This window comes from Xyrauchen texanus, chromosome 11 (genome assembly GCF_025860055.1).
Source record: "Xyrauchen texanus isolate HMW12.3.18 chromosome 11, RBS_HiC_50CHRs, whole genome shotgun sequence".
Taxonomy (NCBI): domain Eukaryota; kingdom Metazoa; phylum Chordata; class Actinopteri; order Cypriniformes; family Catostomidae; genus Xyrauchen; species Xyrauchen texanus.
In genome coordinates this window covers 34,627,841-34,646,488 of record NC_068286.1, presented here as the reverse complement: position 1 = coordinate 34,646,488, position 18,648 = coordinate 34,627,841, and the positions used below count along the sequence as shown (strand labels likewise).

Genomic DNA, 18,648 nt, shown 5'->3' with positions numbered 1-18,648 from the left:
AGCTATACCTTTCTCAGTCATTCTAAAGGTCGGGGTATATGTTGTTTTTGTGCGTTTTGGATCAGCTTGTGCACAGTCGACTGTGTTGCTTTTCAAAGTATACTCTTCTGAACGCAAACGAATATGAACGTGTTTGACGCATGCCCATTCGAATCTATTGACCTCTCTTCATGTCAGTAAATCTGACATTTCAGTTCTGATCTAGGCCACAATCATATGTGAAAATGTTATATCTGATATTATGCAAAATGACTGCAGTGTGAACAGTCAAGATGGAATATTGCAATGTATCATACAATAATTTTTGAATTGCATATATTAAGTATTACACAGAAAGGAAAATATTTCATATATATAATTTCAGAATGCTATTCTGAGATGAGGGTTGGTGCTGTTTTGGTGGCATGAGGGGGACCTACAGAATATTAGGCAGGTGGTTTTAATGTTGTGGCTGATCGGTATTATATATACATATATATATATATATATACACTCACCTAAAGGATTATTAGGAACACCATACTAATACTGTGTTTGACCCCCTTTCGCCTTCAGAACTGCCTTAATTCTACGTGGCATTGATTCAACAAGGTGCTGAAAGCATTCTTTAGAAATGTTGGTCCATATTGATAGGATAGCATCTTGCAGTTGATGGAGATTTGTGGGATGCACATCCAGGGCACGAAGCACCCGTTCCACCACATCCCAAAGATGCTCTATTGGGTTGAGATCTGGTGACTGTGGGGGCTATTTTAGTACAGTGAACTCATTGTCATGTTCAAGAAACCAATTTGAAATGATTCGAGCTTTGTGACATGGTGCATTATCCTGCTGGAAGTAGCCATCAGAGGATGGGTACATGGTGGCCATAAAGGGATGGACATGGTCAGAAACAATGCTCAGGTAGGCTGTGGCATTTAAACGATGCCCAATTGGCACTAAGGGGCCTAAAGTGTGCCAAGAAATCATCCCCCACACCATTACACCACCACCACCAGCCTGCACAGTGGTAACAAGGCATGATGGATCCATGTTCTCATTCTGTTTACGCCAAATTCTAACTCTACCATCTGAATGTCTCAACAGAAATTGAGACTCATCAGACCAGGCAACATTTTTCCAGTCTTCAACTGTCCAATTTTGGTGAGCTCTTGCAAATTGTAGCCTCTTTTTCCTATTTGTAGTGGAGATGAGTGGTACCCGGTGGGGTCTTCTGCTGTTGTAGCCCATCCGCCTCAAGGTTGTGCGTGTTGTGGCTTCACAAATGCTTTGCTGCATACCTCGGTTGTATGGTTATTTACTGTAGTGTATGGTTATTTATTGTAGTGGTTATTTCAGGCAAAGTTGCTCTTCTATCAGCTTGAATCAGTCGGCCCATTCTCCTCTGACCTCTAGGCAACAAGGCATTTTCGCCCACAGGACTGCCGTATACTGGATGTTTTTCCTTTTCACACCATTCTTTGTAAACCCTAGAAATGGTTGTGCGTAAAATCCCAGTAACTGAGCAGATTGTGAAATACTCAGACCGGCCCGTCTGGCACCAACAACCATGCCACGCTCAAAATGGCTTAAATCACCTTTCTTTCCCATTCTGACATTCAGTTTGGAGTTCAGGAGATTGTCTTGACCAGGACCACACCCCTAAATGCATTGAAGCAACTGGTTGATTAGATAATTGCATTAATAAGAAATTTAACAGGTGTTCCTAATAATTCTTTAGGTGAGTGTATATAAAATGTATATACACAGTGCATTCAGAACTTTTTCAGACCCCTTCATTTGTTTCACATTTTGTTGTGTTGCAGCCTTATACTAAAATGCTTTAAATGATTTTTATTTTTTTCACATCAATCTACACTCCATTCCCCATAATGACAAAACAAAAAACATTTCTGATAACTTCGCAAATTTATTAAAAAGAAAAAAACTAAAATATCACATTGACACAAGTATTCAGACCTTTTGCTATGACACATTAAATTTAAATCAGATTTATCCCATTTCTCTGGATCAGCTTTGAGATCACTTTGATTGGAGTCCACCTGTGGCAAATTGAATTGATTGGACATTTGGAAAGGCACACACCTCTCTATATAAAGTATATAGAGAGTAAATAGAGATAAATAAATATATATATATATATATTCACATAATCAACATTTAACCCCCATTATTACCTTTCCCCCTCCCAAAACCCAACCCCACCCTGACCCTCAACAAATATCCTTGTGGTCACACTTGAGTATACAAAAAAAACTGTATATATAAAAATAAGCACACACATTTAAAACTACACTTCTCTCTCCACTGCCCCTTCTTAGAGCCCTCCAAAACTGCCAAATATCTGCCCCAAGTCACCTAGCCTTCTACATGACGTTACCCTCCCAATTTCTGTGCTCCACTCTTGAAATGAGGGCGCTCCAGCCGACTTCCATCCCCTAAGCATAATCTGTCAGCCGATCATAACACTGGCTAGAACCCAATTTTTTATGGATTTATCCCCTATATTAATTACCGCCCCATTGCCTAATAGTCTAGGGCACAATGAAATTTGAGTGCCCAATAGGTCACACATAAAACTCTGAACTCTCAACCAAAATTCTTGGATCTTAACACACCACCATAAAACATGGGTTGTGTCCCCATCTTCTGATTGGCATCACCAGAAGGTGGTTTTGTAAGTCTATACTGTAAGCCCGTTTATCGGTCCAATGGCGGTCTCCAATAATACGGGTGAAGGTCTCTGCGCGTTACTGTCTTTCTTGTTACGCAACACAACAATATTAAATGAAATACATTTTCTCTTATGTATTACCTCGTTTATTCATCTGAATCCATAAATGAAAAAGGTTTTTAATGATATCTGAGTAGCCTATCATTAAAAGTGAGCGAATGTTTGATTATTCCTTTAACTCTTTAATTATACTTTACCCGTTTAGATTAAGAAACTATGTCGCTTTGAGGTCCTCGCGTGTTTTCTCTACACCGCGGGTCTCACGATCACAAGCGGCCAGTATTGGATCATCAAACAGAGGTAATTGCTATAGCCTATACCTGAGATCGGTCACGTTCAAGTTCACTCAATCAAAGATACTTCAGTATAGCCCCATGGAATTGCATACACTTGAAATGTAACTTAACGTTTTCTTCAGTAGAGGTCACGGCCACTATTACAGATGTAAGTTGACCAACATAACTTCTCTTATAATAGCTTTGGATTGGCCATGCGTGGTTTCCCACGTACACTTATCTGGAGAAACATCAAATTAAAACAGAGGTTAGACACCCGAATTTAGATTGGTCAAGCAGCGTTTGCTGTTCTAAACGGAAATTCCCTTTTTGTCTTTGCAAACCAAGTACATTTGAATCGATGCCAAATATTAGTCGTCACTAATCTGACGCAGACTTGCGGTAACATATGAATCGTTTAATCTGTTTTGGAAACACAATGTCAGAGTGAGTCAGAATAAAATCAAATGTTGACAATTTATTGATCAGGTAAAATAAACAATTCATCAATTCCAATTAGACATTGATAAGTCAAAGTTAGACATTTTATCAAAACATAAGAAATTCGAATTGCAATCACCTGAAATAAACTACAAACAGTAAACTGTTTGGGATCGTCTGATTACAGAGAGCCCTGAGTAATGTGTCACCTTTCCTTAAATACCCAAACCATGGACAAGGGAATTTTGGGAGTGGTTAGGTTTGGTAGTCCTGGGGACATACCTCATTAACATACAGGCAGGGATGGGACAGACCTACAGAATTATACAGCATTTGGCAAAGACCTTTGAAACTTGTGATTGATTAGGTCCTTTGACGCTTACAAAGAATTTACCTAATCTGCCTACAGCATGTGGTCCCTGTGGGATATTTGGGAGGGACATGTCTCTAATAGAGTGCATGATTCTGTTAAGTTCTAAAATCTTAATGGAGATTTGGTTTTTCTGAAAATGGAATGAGACCACCTTACCAGTTGCACTGCGACCTCTTGAATGATATCAAACATGTATGAACAGAAAACCTCTTATATTACAGAAAAGGATGTCATTCTAAATTGCCCTTAGGTGAGATAGAGGTCAAAATGGGATTTGCGTTGTATGGTCCTTAGCAAGTAAGGAGTGTTATCTTGGGTGGAGATGTTCATCTGTGTGAGAGTTTTATGACGTTGGTTCCCGCAGAGTTCTTTGACTTTTACGACCTCTTGATGTCAGCCTTACAATACAATCTAGAGGGGCTCAGAGGATACGGAGGACCAGATGGTCTCCATACAGACATTGATTTAAGCCTTTAGTATTTGTCGGAATTCAGGATTTTGCAAAAGGGATACATTAAAGTGCCAACTATATGATTTCCTTTTCTTCATATGTGGCGACACCTCAAACACACCAGGGCATGATCTGAGACTAAAATGTTTCCAATTGAGCAATCAATGACAGATGAAATGAGGGACATAGATAGATAGATAGATATATCAGATTTTTCCTCAGTTGTTTTAGGCCAGGTTTACTGCGTTAAGTTGTCATGGCATTAATTACATTACATTATAAACATTTTAAAATTGGATATAACTTTACACAGAGAAGTTTAGTATGTGATTGTATTACAAAAAATCATGTTAACATCCATATTGTTTATATTTTGAATGTTTATGGATTGGCCACATTCACTTCCATTGTAAGTGTCTCACTGTAACCTCCATATTTGAACTTGTTAAAGAAAAGGAAGGAAAAGTTTTAATAATCTTTTTGTGGTAATAAACATTATACCATAAATGCTATCGACTGAGCTTAAAGGAATAGTTCACCCAAAAATTACAATTATCTTATCATTTACTCACCCTCATACAATCCAAGAAATGAATGAATTTCATTCTTCTGCAGAACACAAAGATTTTTAGAAGAATTTCTCAGCTCTGTAGGTCCATACAATGTAAGTGAAAGGGCGCCAAGGAGCAAGGAGCCTTGTTAGTATCACCCTGGCAACTGCTTAGCAACCAGAAACCCTAGCAACCATAGAACAACATCCTGATCTCTGCACCAGAACATCTAAGAGAGATGTGGGGGGGCTCGTTTTATTTCGGGCAGTATACTGAGACCCTTGGTGATGAGTTTTGCCATGGCAAGCACCACTCACAGATGTAGAAAGGAAGTCCCACCTTATAGGTAAAAGAGCCAATCACCTTTTAGATAGACATCGCCTGTCAATCAACAAGCCGGGAAAATTGCATGTTTTAGCGTAATATGAGGGGAAAAAAAAAAATCACAATTTATGATTCCAATATTATAATATGTTCTTTGATCATAATCTAGACCAACTGTTTTAGCATCCATTTAAAATTTGTTGTCCTCCCATTAAAGTAGATAGGAGCTGCACTGGCATGGCTGGAAATAGCCTCCCTAGAGCATACTAAAAATGGCTGACAGCAGGGGCGATTGTAGAGTCAGAGCTTTAGGGGTGCTGAGCACCCAATGAGCCCCACTGCCACCACCCCACCCTCTTTTCAAACAAAAATATGTCTATTGAAAAATAACTTTATCATTTTAACATTGGTTCAACTAACTCCAAAATCCAGATTTTGTTTCTTTTTTTTTTTTTACCTTTTCAGAGCACCAGCTTAATCGTGAGAGTTTACACAGAAAGCCCCCGTAACAAACACAAAACCTTCTTCACTCAGCTGGTTTTCCTGACCGTTAACTCCCATGTGCCTCCTTTTGTATCAACAGTCATCAGATTGGTTAGATTAGATTCAACTTTATTGTCATTGAACAAAGTAACAGGTACTTGGACAACAAAATGTAATTCATCTTCTGTAAATTATTTACAAAAAATGGTTCTTGAAAGGCTCTTTTTTTAGTGTGCCAAACTGAGTATGAGGGTATTGAGACAGCTTTAACTGTTTAGGACCAGTGTCCTTATCCCCCAAGTCTGAACAGCTCTCTTCTGTCTCTGCTGCTTTGGCTTGGTGGTCTCTGTGTTGCACTCCCTCTGTCTCTTCATTTCTTTCACTAGTCAATTGCCTCTCATCCCTTATGGACTCTCCCTGTTGTTTTCCTCCTCCTTTATTATGAAAAAAATGTAGTGTAAAATAATGTTACAAAAAGTAAATGTAATATAGGCTACTTAATGCCAATAAGTTAGTATAGGAGTATGAGTAGTTACTGTTTTGCTTGCCACTATTCATTACATGTCAATTTATTGTTGTTGTTTCCTCACCTGGTTCTTCCTGCATGCTCTCCCTTTCCCTTTCTCCTTCTCCATCTCCCTGACTTGGCACTGACAATCATACACAAATATATTGTAGGCAGGAGAGATGAGGTCAGTTTGTCATGTCACAAAAACGTTATGGAGACCATTTACAGATTCTAAGGATATGATCAAAAGGCACACAGAGGCGTGCCATTTTAAATGTCTTTATTATTATTATTATTGGGCTTAGAAACTTTTTAAATCACAAATTCCTTTCACAAGAGAAGCTGTATTCTCCATTGAGGGTTTGAAATAAATAAAATAAATAAAAGCAGGGGACCATTGCCTAGACAAGTAATTTGATACAACAACATATAGCTGGTTTGCATTATCTGTTACTTTAGCTTAACACTTTTCAGAAGAACAAAAAAAAAAAAAAAAAAACAAGACAGAGGTCATTATGGACTGTCCCTAGTCTCTCACCTGAATCTGTCTTTTTTCAAAGAACTGTGTGTGTGAGAGATAGAGATAGAGAGAGAGAGAGAGAGAGAGAGAGAGAGAGAGAGAGAGAGAGAGAGAGAGAGAGAGAGAGACTAGGAGTGCAGGAGTTAAGCCTGGTTCAGGTTAAATCCTCTGTGTGTGAGGAATGAATAAATACAGCAAAAGATGTGTGTGTTAAACATGAAACTTTCTTTTATTGTCTAGTTTGATATTCAGCCACAACTGAAAAATAACAGATATAAATCTAGGAATGAATAACGATTCATTTAAAAAGCCACAGTGAGTGTTTTCACACATACTGGTGGTATACAGTGATATGTTTGTTTTCACTCTGGTCCAAACGCCAGTGCCCGGTTGCATAAAGCACCTTAAGTTTTTCCGTTCATTGTGGGTTTCCATGACGACTGACCAGAAAAGACGCACGTGATGTCATGTTTACATGACTCCCGATTGTTAAAATGTGTATCAAATTAACGATAAACTTTAACAACAGAGACACATGTACGCACTACACAGGTACGCAGTTTATTTGTCGCGCTGCTGTTTTTGTTTCACGCTCTAGCAGTTAATAAACAGAACTGCATGCGTCTTGCGGAAGAACATTGTAACCGGCGCTACTTCTCTCCGTTTATGACTATGGACGAGTCACCCAGGTGCTGTGCTAATCCACAGCGGCGTCGACCCGCTGGACTAAAATAGTCCGAAAATAAACACTTATTATAGGTGTGGTGTACCATGGTGATTCAGGATACTGACTCCAGTACTCACCGATATGGTTTCGGAATCGGAACAACTCTAGGTAAAAGGAAAGACGTGTGAGACACAGCTTTGGAGCAACTTAGTTGATTCACAACACTACATAACGGGTTCTCCCTCTGCGTGTGTTTCGCGCTGGATGACGGTTGTGCTGAGCGGTGCAGGTACAGAGGAGAAGTAGAAGAAGAGAAGAGGATGATACCATTTGCTAAGCGGGGGTGTTTTCATTTTCATCCTTAACACATACATTTTAAACCACAAACTACGGAGTATGTTTTGGACATTATTTAACCTTGTCAAAGACGAACAACATTTTTTTGAATAACAACATTTCTTACTCCAAGTTTTAGGGGTGCTTCAAAAAGGGGCTAGACTCGCCCTTGGCTGACAGCTTTCACTATCCCATTTGTTTTGTTTTTGGTGATTCAAATCCATGGATTTAAATGACGAGAGTCATATGGATTACTTTACTGCTCCCTTTATGTGGATTTTGGAGCTTAAACATTTTAGTACCTATTCACTTGCATTGTGAGGACCTACAGAGCTGAGATATTCTTCTAAAAACTTGAATTTCTGTTATGCAGCAGAAAGTCAGTCATAAATACCTGGGATGCCAGAAGGGTGAGTAAATCATGAAATAATTTGGGTTGAAATCATGAAATAGTTTAATTTTTGGGTGAACTATCCCTTTATCTTGTATTGACTTGTATTGTAATTTATTCCTTTTAAATTTACATTTTATAGTATTACAAATAAATCACAAGATATTTTTAAGTAAATCTAATGGTTGACATATTCGTAATATTTTATTTTAATTCTATTTTTATTTTATAAGACAAGGCACTGAATTCCGATTTTGTTAAAGTAATGTGATCCAACGGATCACATCTCACAGTGTTCCACTTCACATTTAAATTTCACTGGCTAATTCCCCTAAACCTTCCTCTTCTTTTAAGTCTGCTCCACTTCATTAAGTGAGCAAGGGAATTTTCTGTTGACAGACCCTCAACCTCGCGATTTTGACCAAGGGAGCGAGTCTACTGCACTGTAAAATCTAATTAGTTGACTTTACTTACATTTTTCAAGGCAATCAGTTTGCATGCTTTTTCTAAGTAAGCATGCTTATTTGGCTCAAGTAAACAGAATGTAATTTAAGTAACATTTACTAGTTACAAGTAAGCTTAACTCATCTATGATGAGTTAAGAGTATCATTGTTTTGATTTAATTATTTAAATTGGGTTATAACATGTCTTATACCGTATAAGTAAGTGAAATTATGACGAGACACTGGGTTAGCCATATGGCGCACTGCAGAGTCCTGCAACGGGTCGCGTACCCGCGGGTACCCGCATAAAAGTGTCTAAAACGGGTGGATTGTGACATTCCTAAAATTCACGGGCGGGGATGCGGGTGGATAATGAACTCCTTGCGGGCGGGTAGTAGCGGATGAAAAATATGTGCAATATTTGTGTCTAAATTACCATTACACATTCGCAACAATGATATGACCTTTGGACCCATTACGTCACCACTGCGACAGTGCGACTTTCGTTGATGCTTCTCGTAGCCTAGTTGGAGCGTTGCAGGAGTAGCTATGGATGAAGTAAAAGTAAAGTTGGCGAGCGGAGTATATAAAATTGTTGACAATGAGTCTTTAAAGGCAAAATCGGATGTGTGGAGAAAGTGTGGTGTAATACGTGATCAGGAAAATTACATCATTAGCGGATTTGCGGCTTGCAAAACATGCCATAAAGTTTTGGCGTTTGATAGCCGGAAGCTGGGCACGTAGGAAGCATGTCGAGACTTGCAGGAGCACAGCAGGGGTTTCCAGTGCTACAGGTATTTTGCCAAAGGGTACAAACCTCCAAGAGGGGAAGACAAGGAGGCGATAACACAATTTTTTTCTTGTTCTTTTTTTAACATTTTTTATTAATAGGTCTATTTGCGTTATCAGGTTCCATAGCCTATTTAGGTGCCGATGTAGGCTACTTGAATGGTGCAAAACAAAGCGCACTTTAGCCTGTTTCATTTGCCCATTCATGAGGCTATTGTGATGTTGAGAGAGGTGCGAGATAAAAAATAAATCACTTTAATTGGAATGATTTTAGTGTGTGAGTTATCGCGGGCACGGGTCAAATATTAACGGGTCTGGGCGGGTGCGGATTTAATTCTGATATTATCACGGGTGACGGGTCGGATCTGGTGCTGAACTTTGCGGGTAAGGGTCTCCAAAAGTGGACCCGTGCAGGACTCTGGAGCACTGGACTCTACTCGGTACATAAATCTGCACTTGTGCACCTGAGACCCGTAGTGACAGATTAATTGACAGCTGCTGTCAGACTCTAAAATGGAGAGTGACTGGAGTGACGCAAGTAGCTTTGCCACGGAGCGGTCTTTTGAAGTCGAGGACTTTTCTCCCCCACCTTCACCTGAAGTGGAGGAGGGTGAATTGTCTGTGGACACAGGGCCGGAGCCATATCAAATCGAGCCGCTGGCTCAAACTGCGGTTTTAACTCCCTGTTGACCATCCGAGTGCGCATTCACCTTCACTCGCGTGCAGGAAAAACAAACGAAACGCTGTTCAGTGATGTTTATCCTTTTAGCAGGATTTTTATTTAGCAAGCTTCACTTGAACAGAACATCAGTTAGCTGTTCTCTCAACTTAGAAGAATGTGACGTAAAGCGTAACATCATCATGTACAAAACCGTATACCTCCAAATAAAACTATACAGGTAGTCAATACCGTAATACAATGTATAAGGGTGCAATAATACGTTTAACACTCCCGCATCGCGAACGCGCGTTTGTCGACCCCAGAGGATTAACTTTAGCCTAACCATAAATTGTGATTCAAATATATATGATCACTCACCTCAAGACGGCGCTGAGGTGGTGGAGTCCATGCAGGAGGAGCAGCGTTTGGCGCTGCGTCGCTTTTCAGCGCGAGCTGTTTGGAGAAGCCCATGTCCACCTCCATTGCGTTGGAGAAGCAATCCCGCGTAAAATGCAGTTTGCACACTCCTCCAGCTCTAGGCGGGAACTCGCGGTCTTCCAGAACAAGGACGTGCAACCCCTGGCGCCTAATTTCCAAGTCTATATGGAAAGCAATACAGTCCAGCAGTGCTGTTGCAACCAGCAACACTACACCTACGTACTATGGAGTTTCCTTTGTGTCTTTATTATTCAATCAAACATACTGTGTTTGAGAGTAAAATTAATTATTTTGTAATTAAAAAAAATAAAAGAGTGCAAAAAAGTCTTCTAAATGCTCAAAAATAAAGAAGTTGATAACAAAATTATTTGCAGTGCGTGTAATCTTTTGAAAACTTTTTTTTTTTTGTGCACTTCAAAAACTTTTCATCACAAACCCACACATTTTGCTCTCTTTTCTGCTGTCTTATTTGCGGCTGTAAATATTTTGCTTGCGAGTTGAAAAGTTTTGCTTGCGAGTTGAAAAGTTTTGCTTGCGCGTAAAGCTGTACCTCAGTGGGCGGTCTCTAACAACCAGATGAAAGGCCTTTTTCTATTGGTCACCCTCGATTGAAGTGACCGGTTGGCCACGCCCATTACAGTTTCCGCCGCTGCTGCTGCCATCATCGTCGCGCTCGGTCAAGCCAGCCGTGGTTTGAAAATACACGGTCAAGCCAGCCCAGTATGGGACGTCCCGTATAAGAACTGACCATTATTTTTTCTACTTAGAAATGAGGTATTAATGGGCCTCTGAAGTCGAATAATGTAACATTTCTCCAAAATGCTGCAGTAAAATGGTTTGATATGAAGTGAGTATACTGTATGGGACGTCCCGTATAAGAACTGACCATTAGTTTTTTTCTACTTATTAGAAATTAGGTCTTTATGGGCCTCAGAAGTCAAATAATGTGACATTTCTCCAAAATGCTACAGTAAAATGGTTTGATATGAGGTGTGTATACTGTATGGGACGTCCCCCACAAGAACTGACCATTATTTTTTTCTACTTATTAGAAATGAGGTATTAATGGGCCTCTGAAGTCAAATAATGTGACATTTCTCCAAAATGCTACAGTAAACTTTTCAAAACTTTTCAACTCGCAAGCAAAACTTTTCAACTCGCAAGCAAAATATTTACAGCGGCAAAAAAGACAGCAGAAAAGAGAGCAAAATGTGTGGGTTTGTGATGAAAAGTTTTTGAAGTGCACAAAAAAAAAAAAGTTTTCAAAAGATTACACGCACTGCAAATAATTTTGTTATCAACTTCTTTATTTTTGAGCATTTAGAAGACTTTTTGCACTCTTTTATTTTTTTTAATTACAAAATAATAAATTTTACTCTCAAACACAGTATGTTTGATTGAATAATAAAGACACAAAGGAAACTCCATACGTACCATCCTGACCACTGTACTAAATACAGATAATCTACACTAACTTGAAGCTATCCTAACTGACGCAATACTATGCTACTAACTAACTATGCTTCTAACAATACTACACTAACAAATATGCTAATTAACTACCTAGGCTACACAAAATAATCTAAATAACTATATAAATGCTATGCTAAATAGATGCTAAAATACTCTATCCTGATCGTTTTCAATACTCGCAATTCCAACTCCTGACTCGCTACAGTGGTTTTGACGAAACGAGATGGTTTTTATACTGCCATGGGCGTGGTAGCTCCTACCAAGGGCGTGGGGAGTTGGAACCTGCTTACGTCAGCTGTCACCGCTTATGTCACGAAGTACCGCAAACAGCCAATAGGAAAATTCAACTGCAATAGCCACCGTTCAACCTGAAGAGGGCAGCACTCAGACGTTTTTACGCCATATATTGTAGAATTAAAACACTATACACAAATGTCAAAAAAATTACTTGAATCAATGACCAGTACTAATAAAGCCCCATGCTTACAGATCATTAACTAAAAAAAGTTGGTTTAGGGTTTAGTTACCCTTTAATTAGGACTACTTAAATATTTTTTATTAATGACACCTTTAGGATTTAGAGAGTAACGGTAACTTAATTAAAACTAGTAAGAATAGTAAAAACTTAAGATTAAGTTGAGTAAACTTTTTTTTTACCATCTGAGACTACTATTAGTATTTACAGTGTGTATGTACTCTTCAGGCAGCTCCATATTCCACAATGCACCTCGAGTGACGTGACCTTCATAAACCTCACCCCCACACAATATGGAAGTGAAGTTAGGTCAGTTAAACAGTTTAGAAAAGTTAAATTGTGATTTAACAGCATAATACTTGTAGCTACCTACCTGTGAGAAATAGGCCTCGGATGGAACAATGTGACCACATGACAATGTGATATACAGATTCAATGTATGCATTTGGAGTAGTGCCTGATTTTGCAAAATTATGGCAAGAAAGAAATTATAAAACTTTGAATGGACATCACAATGTGGTAGCTGATTTGATTAAAATAGCACAGCTGCCTTCCAAATAAGCAGTAATCAAAGTGGCAGGCCATGCCACTGGTGACTCAGAAGACGCAAAAGGGCAACAGGCTTGCAGAATAGCAAAGTGGGCAGCAAAATAATTAATTCATAGCCCACACATAGGTGAATGAGATAGCAAAGTGGGCATCATACCAATGATGCATTCCACTTTGACTAATGATCTAGACATCAACATTTTGCAAGCAAACTCAACAGCACACGATTTAGAGCATTGGGCAGCCAATGAGGTATCAGATGATAGGGGACTGCTAAAAGACAAAACAAAAATGACTGGCACTACCAACATCAGCACTAGTGCTGTTGTGCAGACATTATTATGGCATGTCACATATTTCAAAAGAAAAGGTGATACAGATCATCAATTAATTGTATTGCATTGCAAATTTGAAAAAAACGGTGTCTTTAATTCTAGATGCTTGCTTAGTGTGTGCACAAAAACAACTACAACAAAACTGTCTCCATTTGAAATAATAATGGGTAAGCCTTTCCTGACTCCTTGGGTCAAAGGCCGCGCATGCTCTTTGTCCACAGGTGATTTGAAGGTGGCAGTAGCTGATTACGTGGATTCCCTTGTCAAAACTTTGAATAACATAAATAGTGATGTTTCTCTTTCTCTCCCTATGCCCACAGAAAAGCCCACTCACCCATTTGTTCCAAACCAGCAGGTCCGAGTGAAGTGTCTGAAACCAACGAAGCTCTGGGAGCACAAGTATCTGGGTCCAACAACGGTTCTGGCTGTTACCAGGACAGGGGTACTGACAGAACTGCAACCACAGTGGATACACGCAAGCGGCGTGAAGCCTGCACCTGGGGAGAGCCTGACTATGTTAAAAGCGAACAGTGAAAGTACTGGAGGAGCTGAACACGCATGGTGCCTAACCATGAACTTGAGATTTAGAAAGGACAAAGAATGAAGTTCTTCATTCTATTGTTCTGTCTTATGACAGAAGTCGATACTCGTATATCTAGCGGTAATGAGACATGGATAGATGAAGGTGATGCACCACATACCTATCAATTTGTGGTGGAAAATAGCTTACTACTTTCAACTTCTTTCTGAATTACTGCAACACCCTGAAAAACACTGAAAAGAAAGGTAGTTGTTATGTATGTACACATATGCTGCATAGTGCATTTATACCAGTGGTAAAGGTACACTGCTCTGCCGGAATTGTGGATAGGTAGATGTGTCATAGTAAAATTGAGTGACCACACCATGGTGGTCTGAGCTATTGAGAAAACAACAAACAGAAGAAGTAGCATAAGTAAACCCTATACCACACCAAGAGAACACAGATTATGGACAGAAACAGAGAAATTCTTCGGAGCACTGTTCCCACAAGTGGGTGTTGCAGTAATTCAGAAAGAAGTTGAAATGACTAGATATGAACTGATATCATTCATAAATTCGACAAAAACAACGATTGATGCTGTATGCCAAGAACTAAAAGGCCTAAGATTAACAGTGCTACAAAATAGACTGGTCCTTGTGTCAGCTGCCAGTGGAGGAGTATCGTGGGAATGAGTAGCTGTACTTTCATTCCAGAAAAAGACGAAGATGGACATGCCATAGAAATGGGCCTGAAAAACATGTAGATAGCAGCAGACTTGACAGCGAGAGAAACTGCAGCAGATGTTAATGAATTACTAACATGGTGAAATGGTTGAATTCTTTTTTTTTTAATGCTTTAATAACTATAGGAGTAATTTGAATTGTTATTGCATTACTGATTTGTTGTGAGATTCCATGTGCTAAAGCATTGGTCAATAGGACCATTGATAACGCTTTGAATGCTAATTACGCTCTGATAAACCTTGAAGATGCTGATAGAAATTATTATGGGACACATTGGACGGAATATGATGGTAATGAGTAAAAGATCGAATGTAAGGTAAATCGGATACGATTTTTGAATAGCCATCTGATGAACTTGTCTTTTGAAACAAAAGTGGGCAATGTGAGAAATAGGCCTCATATGGAACAATGTGACCTTGATGCTTGCTTATCTGCTTTTTATGTTTTCGATACTGTCTTGAGCAAAACATATACTTCATAAGAATGCCCTTCTGTAAGCGAGAGGAAACAACCCCATATATGGAGGATTGAGAAAGTTCGAGGTGGGGGTTGTAACCAGCCTTGTGTGACAAGAACCATATAAACCCCTTGCTTGCTTTTAATAAATTGAAGAACTGCTTGTGACATTCTGTGTCCATGTATTTATTCCCACCGGTGAATTCATCTCCTGATCGAAGAGTGACTGCGAGGATGGCAGAATAAAGCATCCGGATCATATTTTACTAACACTACCTTAAACTGTTTATCACACAGTTACAGCCTATGTGTTCATTGTTAACATTTTCATTTGTATTTTGCAATATAAAAATAACAAATACAAAAAAGAACAATGAGGGTTACATTACATTATGACAAAGCTTGTTATACTAGCTTATATGCATTACATCAAAAAATAGTCTTACATGCAATAGAATTGTTAGAATTCCTTAAAGAATTTAAATATATATCAATATCTTTCTTGAAAAAAAAAGGAAGGAGTTTTCTTTGAAAATGTACACTTATAAAGGTAATATTTGGCAAGAAAAAGTAATACATTAATTTAAAATTGAAATGAGAAGGGTCTAAATTCAGAGATTCACCAAAAAACATTTTTTTGGCTTATACAAAAGTTTGAAGATAAACACTTTTTAACAAAATTTGAGAAGTCTACCCAAAATACTTTGCAATAAGTACTCTCCCAAAACAAATGAATAATTGTTTCTTCAAACTGATGACAGAAGGAGCACATGGGGGAAATACTATTATTGAATTTAGCAAGTTTATAATTTACTGGGTAGCAGTTATGTATAATTTTAATAGAGACTTCAACAACTTTATTGGATAATAAAAATGCTGTCGTAGGAGCCAGAAATCTTCCCATTCTATATCATTAAACTTATTATTCCAAAAGCTTACACAAGCAGGCAGTGAAATCTGACACCTGTTAAGAATTAAACGAATGTTTTGGTTTGACATGTTACTGAAAAGACATTGGTCAACAAATAAATGATTGTTGTCAAAAATAGGAGGAGAGCATAAAAAACCTTTAGGGCCAGGCTTTACTAAAAGTTTGATACAATCAGGAATTACACTAAAAACAATGGCATACTCTCTTGGGGGTACTGGAAAAGAGAAAACTTGCATAACATTTTCGTAACTGAGCAGGACACCCCTATCATCTATAAGTTGACTCACTAAAAGTATATTCTTGTCAAACCAATTATGAAGAAAAAGAGATTTATTTTTATATCTAATATTTTTGTTGTTCCAGATAAAATAACTATGTGGAGAAAAAATATCATTATATATTAGGGACCAACATATTAAAGCCTGTTTATGAAAACTAGATAAAGCTGACGGTATCGGAGACATCTTCCGCCGGTAGTGGGCTCTACGCGCAACGTAAGCAGTGACGTACATCCAAGTCCATGAGACTGTTTGCGAGGGAAGGGGATACAAATTTGAAATGGAACGCAACCTTTGAACGCGCACAGACAGTTAAATCTTACGGAAGCGTTTCGATATACAATGCACGTTTTAACTAATTCGCAAGCAAATATTTAATGTTTTTGTTCGACACGTACACAAATGTTAAATAGCGTTGCCTCTTATTCAGTGTTGTTTCTTCTGTGATATTTTGTAGGATGGAGCAAAATATACCGATTATTATTTTGAGCGACGAAGATGAAGATGATGAAAACTCAATGACTCACAACGATTCCTCTGTGCTAATTGTTGAAAACGAGAAAAACGGAACAGGTAACGTGTTCTTAATCACAAATACTTTAACATGACACTAACAATACTGTAAAATGACAACAACAACAAAACAAATTTCATGGTACTAGCATGTGTTTTTCTTTCTTTTCTTTTTTTTAATACCGTGTTTTTGTTTGTGGCGTACTATGGCAATACTATAGTTTTTGGACCTGATATCATGTTTTTTTTAAGGGGAAGTCATACACTTATGAGGCAAATAATTTGTATGTGCCACTATTCGAAAATGAAAAAAGGCAGCTATAAAATAAATGGGAAGAAGTTGTCATTGCTTTGTTTGTCTTGTGTTTCTGTTCATCTCAGATACATCGATGCATATTGAGGAACTGGATGAGGACCTGGCTATAACATACTCTCAAACTGCAACGGTGCTTCCACATGCAAGATATGACTGCTCACTAACTTTCAGGTCAGTATGTGATAACATTGTGTGAAGGACAATGCTGGTTGGTACTTATTTGTGTTTTGTTCCAGCCGTGCAGAGCAAGATGTCTCAGGACCCTTACATGAGAATGCAATGCACTGTGGTCAGTGTTTTTGCTACATCTGTGACAGACTGGCCTCCATGGTGAGATCACACTAACTATGGAAATAAAAACTTTGACTGTATTACATTTAGTTCTAGGTTGCATGTTGAGTGGATGCATCTCTAAAAGAAAAAATTCAAAAGGAGAAAATGAATTATGCTTTCAATTTAAAAAGGATCAGTAATTTTTGTTTCCAACTGTGACATTATTTTCCATTTGATTTGTTTGTTAAAAAGTGTGAGTACTGGACCCTCCCTGGCATTTGCCACTGTAATGCCCACAAGCACAGCGTCTACTGGAAGGCTCTTCGTGATAAGAGCCTCATGGGATATCTGCATGAGCTTAACTTCACCTTTGACCCACTGGATATGGATTCTGACCTACGGCGTGCTGGTGTGTTCATTCTGGTTTGATTAAAATTTTTGATTTTATTCACTCTCCGCACACATAAGAGAAACTGTGCCAGTCCAAATCTTTAATGTGTGTGTGTGTGTGTGTGTGTGTGTGTGTGTGTGTGTGTGTGTGTGTGGTAGAGACTTCTCTGCAGAAATTTGCTGGTAGTCTGGCGATAAAGTATGCATTATTTTTAACGGGGTTTGAGAAACCATTACGTCCCACAAACTGTCGGTGCAGCTGTCACCGTACCAATAACGGCACTTCACAGAGCCGCACTGCTGGATGTAAAGGATGCCAAAAACATCACATGAAGTTGCTGGAATATGAGTGAGTGGATACTTTTATATTATTTACACACATATATATTTGTATTTTACATAATCTGATTTGATTACGATTCTTTACTGATTAATACAGTGCATCATTCAGTAAAACAATTCAGTTCGATTTGATTGAGGTACAGTTCATAACAATGACTGAAAATAGGTGAAGAATTATATGAAGTTTACTGGTGCAAGTCAGAAGAGTCCACCTATAGGAAATAACACTATAAGCTTTAATTAAATTCAGTAAGCGATGCATTGCATAATTCTAAAAATTGTTTCTCTTTATTTTTTTGTAGTTACACTGCTGTGAGTAACCATATCGAAATGTTTTTGCATGAAGCAAAGAAAGAGAATCCAAAGGCCTGTATTGTTATGCTATTAGGTGCCATCAAGCTTTTCATCACTCACACTGCTCCTGGGTAATATTTGCATGCATACTATTACACATATCCTTTTCTTGTACCAGCATTTTAGTTGATAGGAATACCAGTGAAATTTCACAATTGTTAATATCACATCAAAATCTAATATGCTATTGAACATATTCTTTAAAGTGGGGATGCACCTATACAAAATGTGTGTGCCAATACAGAGACCTGTTTATTTAGAACATCTGCCAATAGTTTGTTGGTTCTGCTTTTTTATGCAACCTTGTTTCA

At 38.4% G+C, this 18,648-nt stretch overlaps 1 protein-coding gene across 9 annotated transcripts in view; it reads left to right on the top strand.

Moving 5' to 3' along the window:
• Nucleotides 1-16,382: 16,382 nt before the first annotated feature.
• Nucleotides 16,383-18,648, top strand: part of LOC127651425 (uncharacterized) — a 38,865-nt gene continuing 36,599 nt past the window's right edge. For 5 of the 9 annotated variants that reach the window (XM_052137240.1, XM_052137241.1, XM_052137236.1 and 2 more), the window contains exons 1-7: nt 16,386-16,493; nt 16,607-16,722; nt 17,044-17,149; nt 17,215-17,308; nt 17,504-17,660; nt 17,801-17,990; nt 18,286-18,408. In XM_052137240.1, the coding sequence (XP_051993200.1) occupies nt 16,492-16,493; nt 16,607-16,722; nt 17,044-17,149; nt 17,215-17,308; nt 17,504-17,660; nt 17,801-17,990; nt 18,286-18,408 (788 nt within the window). In that variant the 5' untranslated portion in view covers nt 16,386-16,491. Of the gene's footprint in view, nt 16,723-17,043; nt 17,150-17,214; nt 17,309-17,503; nt 17,991-18,285; nt 18,409-18,648 lie in introns of those variants that run through there. The other 4 variants (XM_052137239.1, XM_052137238.1, XM_052137243.1 and 1 more) reach the window with 4 other exon arrangements.